This window comes from Gopherus evgoodei, chromosome 7, assembly GCF_007399415.2.
Source record: "Gopherus evgoodei ecotype Sinaloan lineage chromosome 7, rGopEvg1_v1.p, whole genome shotgun sequence".
NCBI lineage: Eukaryota > Metazoa > Chordata > Testudines > Testudinidae > Gopherus > Gopherus evgoodei.
Window position 1 is genome coordinate 109,949,583 of NC_044328.1, and position 7,787 is coordinate 109,957,369.

At 47.3% G+C, this 7,787-nt stretch overlaps 1 protein-coding gene across 1 annotated transcript in view; it reads left to right on the plus strand.

Annotated features, from left to right (window-relative positions):
- The window catches only part of CHST13 (carbohydrate sulfotransferase 13), a 75,852-nt gene extending 72,424 nt beyond the window's left edge, over positions 1 to 3,428 (plus strand). The window contains exon 3 of the mRNA XM_030571035.1: positions 1,010 to 3,428. Within this exon, the coding sequence (XP_030426895.1) occupies positions 1,010 to 1,855 (846 nt within the window). The 3' untranslated portion in view covers positions 1,856 to 3,428. The remainder of the gene's footprint in view (positions 1 to 1,009) is intronic.
- Positions 3,429 to 7,787: the final 4,359 nt, after the last annotated feature.

Genomic DNA, 7,787 nt, shown 5'->3' on the forward strand with positions numbered 1-7,787 from the left:
ATAATTGTCCCTCCCACGAAACCTGAGGATGTTCTGACCCTACAGGCTCCAGCCTAAGGAGTGCTGGCAAAGCCTGGTGACGCACGGCTCCCTGACTCTGCCATCCAGAAAGCATAGGACTTGGCAACTACTCATTCTCCCTCCCAGTTCCCTGCTGCTCCCCACACCACTCCGAAAACGTGCCCTTGAATCTGACTCCTGTCCCAGCTGCTAGAACTGCCCCTAACATGGGAGCTGAGCTACGTGTTGGAGATGCCCCTGGGAAACCCAGCTGCTCACCTGCTCCCAGCCCTGAGAATATCCCTGGACCCCATCCCCCAGGAGACTTCATAAGCAGGCTCCTAAGCAAGGCTGGTGAAAGGGATTGTAGCTTGAGTCCATGAAGCTTCCTCCAAACTCTCTGCCCCCAAATTTCAAGAAAAGATTTCCAAGGCTGCGAGTGAGGTTTGTGTGTCCAATTCCTTTTGACTTTCAGTGGAGGTCTACCAGGCTGCCCCTTGGGCATTTGCAAATCCCCCCTCTACAGTCATGGGTGACTCAGTCCAATTTAATTTTTCCCTAGCCAAAGGGAAGTCAATTTCTTGTATTAGGAACCTACCTCCTAAGCCCATAATCTGTGCTAGCACAAGTGGCCAATCTATACTCTGTGAGTATGTATTATAGCAATTTTTAAAGTAGAATTTCTCTCTTTGCTCCATTTTTCACAAGCCTGCGCACGCGCTCTCTGACTCTCTATTTGCTTCCACTCTCCTCCCTTTTCCCCATTGGATCTAAGTGTCAAGTGCCTCGCAGCAATCAAAGCTAAGGCAAAAAGCCCACATAGATGAACTCTAGAGCCTGAAAGAAGAGCCCAGTGCTGGGGAGGGGAAAGTGTGTTACACCACAGCAGGGAGGGAAAATGGACTTCATGCCCTGATTCCGATGTCTGAACTCAGTGTATCTGGCTGGAGCCAAACCTCCATGTTAAGTTCAGTCGGGCAATGACAATTTCCCTCTTGTTTCTCCCCAGTTCGAGCAGTCATCACTGCAGGCCACTCACCAGCAGAGGCGGGACCTGCTGAGCAGCGTTTGCAACCGCTACACCCGCAGGCGGCGCCTCCTGACGCCTGATGACCTGCGCCACCTGGTGGTGGATGACATGCATGGGCTGCTGTACTGCTATGTGCCCAAGGTGGCCTGCACCAACTGGAAGCGAGTCATGATGGTTTTGACTGGACAGGGCAAGTACCAGGACCCTCTGGAAATCCCAGCCAATGAGGCCCATGTCTCGTCCAACCTGCGCGCCCTCTCCGAGTACAGCACTCCCGAGATCAACCATCGCCTGCGCAACTACCTCAAGTTCATCTTTGTGCGAGAACCCTTCGAGCGCCTGGTCTCGGCCTACCGCAACAAGTTCACCCGCCGCTACAACACAGCCTTCCACAAGCGCTACGGCACTAAGATCATCCGCCGGCACCGGCAGGAGCCCAGCAACGAGGCCCTGGAGCGTGGTGATGATGTGCGCTTTGAGGAGTTCGTCTACTACCTGCTGGACCCACGCACACAACACGAGGAGCCCTTCAACGAGCACTGGGAGCGGGTGCACTCACTCTGCCACCCATGCATCATTCACTACGATGTGGTGGGCAAGTACGAGACACTGGCCGAGGACGCCAACTATATCCTGCAGCTGGTAGGGGCTGATGCCAGTGTCAAGTTCCCCTCTTCCTCCAAGACCACCAGGACCACAGATGACATGACAGCCCAGTTTTTCGAGGACATCAGTCCCTTCTACCAAAGGAGACTCTTTAATTTATACAAAATGGATTACTTGCTCTTCAACTACTCCATCCCGTCATACCTACGCCTCCGATGAGGGTAGTGGTAGGGGAGACCCTAGAGAACTGGGGGCCTCACCTGTTTTTAGCTACTCAAGGCACCTCCCACCTTCCCCCCGCATCCTCGCTGTTTGGTTAATTCCTTTCCTCTCTGCCTCTCCATTCCACTTCAAGCACGTGCATCACTTGCCGACACTCTCATTGGGACTGACCGTGTGGTGAGAGGCTGCCTTGTTGATCATTACATGGAATGCTCGGGCCAAAGCACCCTTAGCCTGCAGTAGATTGTTCACAGAAGCAGGCTGCTATTGTTTAAACGTTCAACTTTTGTGTTTCCTTTAGATGCCTTGAGAATTCACTGCAGATCTGAATCTCGGGAAGGCTGCTTATTGGGGTAGGCTCCCTTTACGGCCTGTCCCACTAACTGGGTTGTTTGCAGCCCTGTCACAAGAGGGATCTCAACCTTTGATGGGCTCGGGGAAGAGGACTGTCAGAATTTTGCATAGGATGATGAGAAAAGCAATAATTTAATGTGTATTGTTTTCTTTGTTCTACTCCCTTCCCCCAAGCTTCCCCCTTTTCCATTGATTGAGGAAGGGGGAATGTGAGCCATCAATGTCTTCTTGTGATCTAGTATTTCTCTGTGGCAAAGCCTGTTTTTATCGCTTCTCCACTCAGTTGGAATTTTAAATACTTTGTTTTATGTACATATAGAAAGAGAAGGACAGATTCATAACTGTAAATCGATGAAGCTGCATTGATTTCAGTGAAACTGCACTGACTGACACCAGCAGAAGATTTGGCCGTGTGTGTGTGTGTGTGTGTGTGTGTGTGTGTGTGTCCTGACCAAATATGGTAATGAAAGTCCCCATGACCCTTATGTGTAAGAGTAGGTGTCGACTGCTCTTTGGGACAGGGACTGTTTTATTTTCCCTCTGTTTGGGGTCCCATTGTGTTAGGTGCTGTACAATCTGGTTGCCCTCTAAGGACTACCACAATATAAATGATCAATAGTAATAATCCTTGTGTCTTGGCCAAATTCCATTTTGGCTGCTTAAATGTGGCCTACCGAATATTCTTCACCTGCCATATGATGTAGCTGTATGCTGTTAAACAGCTGCTTCTTCTCACTCCAGAGGTGGCTGCATTTCACTGCTGGACCAAACAATTCCCAGGCATAGTTTGTATATCAGTTTGTTTGTAAAGCACTTTGGGAGGGGATGCACTATAGAAATGGGAGATTATTATAGTTATGAAAAGATGACACAGACTTCTGGAAAGGGTGGAGGGAAGAGAGAGAGAGTCTGTGTTTGTGTGTATGAGAACAAAATATAAACAGAGTCACCTAGTGGAAAGTTGTTGGCTGGCTGGTTGGCTTTGGACAATTCATTACTTGAAGAGGAAATAAGAAAACCTAGGATTTTAAATTCCAACCAGTCCAGATAGATGGATTTGCTTAGACAAAACAGCACTTCAGTCTTTACTCTGTTAAATTCAGCTTTGGTTCTGCATATAGAGCATCTCCTCTGTAAGTAAACGTGCTAATAGCAGAATTACTGTACATTGTGTCTGCTGATTCTATTGTGAATACTTGACTTAGTGCAATACAGTGGCAAGGTTTTTATAAAACTCCGTTGTGCTCAGACTCAGTCTTTTTAAAACAAATGTTTTCACTGAGTATTTTTCGGCTTGTTATTTCTTAATCTCCTTTGCCTTCTGCCTCTGAACTGTTCGTAAAATGCTGAAATTCCATCCTTGGTTATCACATTCTGTAGGCCAAAGTGAAATCCAACTCTGGGGGCTTGGCTACACTCGAAACTCCAAAGCGCTGCCATGGGAGCGCTCCCGTAGCAGCGCTTTGAAGTGCGACTGTGGTCGCAGCGTCAGCTCTCCCAGCGCTGCAGGTACTCCACCTCCTCAAGGGGATTAGCTTACAGCACTGGGAGCCGTGCTTCCAGCGCTGGGGCACTGTTTACACTGGCGCTTTGCAGCGCTGTAACTTGCTGCGCTCAGGGGGGTGTTTTTTCACACCCCTGAGCGAGAAAGTTGCAGCGCTATAAAGCGCCAGTGTAGCCAAGACCTGGGACAATCTGATCAAGTTTGGTAGTTGGGTTTGGATGAGCGCTGGAAAAGTTCTCATGATCATCTGAAGTATTGGAACTGCTCTGCCAGACTGGATCTGAGCACTCATGAAAATAGCCTTTCTTAGGCTATTTTGGCACTTGTCTATTTACCTGAAACCCAGAAGCACAGAAACATAAAAAATATTATAAATTTTGGATTTTGAACTTCTCAGAGGTTTGGATTGAATTTTTGCATGGAAGTTTTGGTTGCTCATAGGTCTACGTTACCTGGCCATCTTTTACCCATGCCCATTAAAAACCTGCCTTGCTCGCATTTCTATGACACATGGTCATGTTTTTGATAATGGATTGTAGTCATGGGTCAGACTTAGGACCCCAAAAGGCTGATAGCCAACTTAAACACCATGCGCAATTCCAACCTCCACCACAGCACGAGAGTAGGTGACCATTTCTTCTAAAATGATCAGTAGTGACCTAGGACCAGATTGTAAAGATATTTTAGGCATTGCTGTGCTCAGTGTTGCAATGCCAAAGTGGTTTATGAGCTTAAAACATTCTCAAAGTGATTTAGGCCGATAGGAGCCTAAGTCCCATTGACAGTCAATGGGATTTAGACTTGCAAGTGCCTAAATCACTTTTTTGACAAGGAACATCTCTGTGATGATGGACTCCCTGTGATTACATTTGGGGACTGGGTGGCTAAGGAGATGGGGAATGGCCTGCATTGCCTTTCATCTTTAAGTTGTCCAGTTTGATAACTGTTTGATCTCAGTCCCTGTCCTGGCAGATAGATATCCACATCAGTAAAACTGGGCCCCTGAGTGACATTACTTAGCCAATAGTCCAGGGCCAAAGGGCCTGAGAGACAGAAATACCCTACCACCCTTAGACATGGTCCCTTCAGGAAGGGGACAATAGAAGGAGGAAGTTTATAACTCTTCTATACAAAGCTGAACTGTCCATTGGAAGTCAATGGGACTTGTGCTTCCAAATAACCTAGGTGCTTTTGAAAATATCACCCTCACTGGTTTTTTTTCACCAATTGTTCTGTGTGGTGTTGCTGTTGAATTCTTGGTTTTAGTCTTGCCAAAACAATGCCTTTAGCATTCCCCCTGATGTGAAGTGAAATCTATATACCCTCATGGAAAATGGCCTCTTTTTATTGCAAAGATAAGTAAGTCCTCACTGGGTTGGAGAGTTCCATGGACTATAAATGCTTTGCATTTGCCAAGCCAAACCAGCAAATTCAGCCCATGACCCAAGGGCCATGAGTCCAGGCTTGGTATCAAAAGAAAACAGTGAGGACTACCCATTCCATCAAGAGGGGACAACATGCTGGTATCATGCTGAGTGGTGAAGAGGAACAGTAAGTTACAAATTTCCATCCTTGTGCCTTCCCCTACCACAGCTACAAGGTGTCCACCCCTTCTCATGTCCCTGCTGTCAGAGGTAAGTGTGGGAAAGCCGATTTGTGTCTGTTAGATCCAAATGGAGTTATGGAGACACCATGAGGCCAGCTAGGAAAATTGCAATCCTTTTAATTTTCTATGGGATTCTGGGCACTATGTCCCCTGATTTATGAATAGCATTTAAAAATTGAGCCGTATCCACTCTCCTCCGTCTTCCTAGCAGCTCTAAGCCCCTTCTCCCACGGCTTATGACATTTTCTGGGGAATTCAGACTGCATAGAAGACTTTATACGACTCAAAACTTTGCATTCTCTCGGGAACATGACTCTGAGATAGTGGCTGTTGATGGACAACATGCCCACAGAAACCCAGAGAATGAATCAGAAACATGGAGTGACAGCCACCTCCATAGAGAACATGGAGATAACAGGTTCTGGGGAAGTCAGTGGTTCTGGGCTGTCCAAAGGATTCTGAATCAGGGCAGTTAGTAGCCTGCATGTGAATACATCCAAACAGAGCAGATGCTAGAACCCTATCATAGCAAAGTGATTTACCTGTAGCAAACCTGCTTCTTACTATACATGGAGGCACAGATTCTTTGTATGCAGAGAGGAGCTAGTCTGGTAAGGATGAGCCTGAAGGGAGATCAGGCCAGAGAAGCATATTGGGACCCAGAGAAGAAGCACCGTTATAGGGGCTCCCACTCCCAAGAGCAACCTGTAAGCATGTGACACCATCACAGGACCTAACCAGATCAGCCACACCATCACCGGTTTATTCACCTGCACGTCCACTAATGTAATATACGCCATCATATGCCAGCAATACCCCTCTGCTATGTACATCGGCCAAACTGGACAGTCTCTACGGAAAAAGAAAAATGGACACAAATCAGATATTAGGAATGGCAATATACAGAAACCTGTAGGAGAACACTTCAACCTGCCTGGCCACACTATAGCAGACCTTAAGGTGGCCACCCTGCGGCAAAAAAACTTCAGGACCAGACTTCAAAGAGAAACTGCTGAGCTTCAGTTCATCTGCAAATTTGACATCATCAGCTCAGGATTAAACAAAGACTGTGAATGGCTTGCCAACTACAAAACCAGTTTCTCCTCCCTTGGTTTTCACACCTCAACTGCTAGAACAGGGCCTCATCCTCCCTGATTGAACTACCTCATTATCTCTAGCTTGCTTGCATATATATACTTGCCCCTGGAAATTTCCACTACATGCATCTGATGAAGTAGATATTCACCTATGAAAGCTCATGCTCCAAAACCTCTGTTAGTCTATAAGGTGCCACAGGATTCTTTGCTGCTTTTACAGATCCAGACTAACACGGCTACCCCTCTGATACTGTAAGCATGGTGTTTTGTGACAAACTTTGAGGAAAGTTTGCTGGCAGCAGAAGAGAAGGTCTCAGAAGGACAAGGAGAACTCCAGGAACACAGCTGAGGTGAGATGGGAAGAGACTAGTTCCTACTTTTCCTTCTAGGCATGGTGGCTGACTGGGCACACATGGGAAGCTGGCTGGCTTTTCTTAAGTGAGCCCTGTTCTCCTTAATTCTGACCACGTCCAGACTCTGCTCTCTGGGCAGTGATGGTCCATCGCCCTGCTATACTGCAGATTTTCAAAGCAAATCTAATAGCATCAGCACCTTCAAAGCTTGTGCATCAGGTCAAGCTAGGACGCCATATACTAATTATCTATCTTCATTTTTATTTAGCTCCTGTCACCATGGTATCTGAGCCTCACTCTTCTCTAGCAACATCCAGCCAGGGACCTGCATGTGCTTTGCAGGGGTGAATTAAACCTCATAACTTAAGTTCCTGCAAAATTGACATGGCTCATTCCCATTCCACAGGTGGGAAGCTGAGAAGCAGCCCAAAGTCACCCAGCAAATCAGTGGCAGAGCCAGGAATAGACCCAGGTCTCTTCATTCCAAATCCTCTGCAATAGGCACAAAGGCCCAGCTTTCTATTCCTTAGTTCCTTTCTTTTAGTGCCTCTGAGGGTATGTCTACACTACAGGATTATTCCGATTCTACATAAACCGGCTTTGTAAAACAGATTGTATAAAGTCGAGTGCACGCAGCCACACTAAGCACATTAATTCGGCGGTGTGCGTCCATGTACCGAGGCGAGCGTCAATTTCCAGAGCTTTGCACTGTAGGTAGCTATCCCATAGTTCCCGCAGTCTCCTCCGTCCCTTGGAATTCTGGGTTGAGATCCCAGTGCCTGATGGGCAAAAAACATTGTAATGGGTGGTTCTGGGTACAACCTCACCCCTCCCTCCGTGAAAGCAGCAGACAACAGTTTTGCGCCTTTTTTCCTGGGTGAACTGTGCAAACGCCATAGCACAGCAAGCATGGACCCTGCTCAGATCAAGACCGCAACTGTGGAAGTTGTAAACACCTCGTGCATTCTCATGCAGTCTATGCAAAGCCAGGTGAGGAGGAGGCGGCTACAGCAGC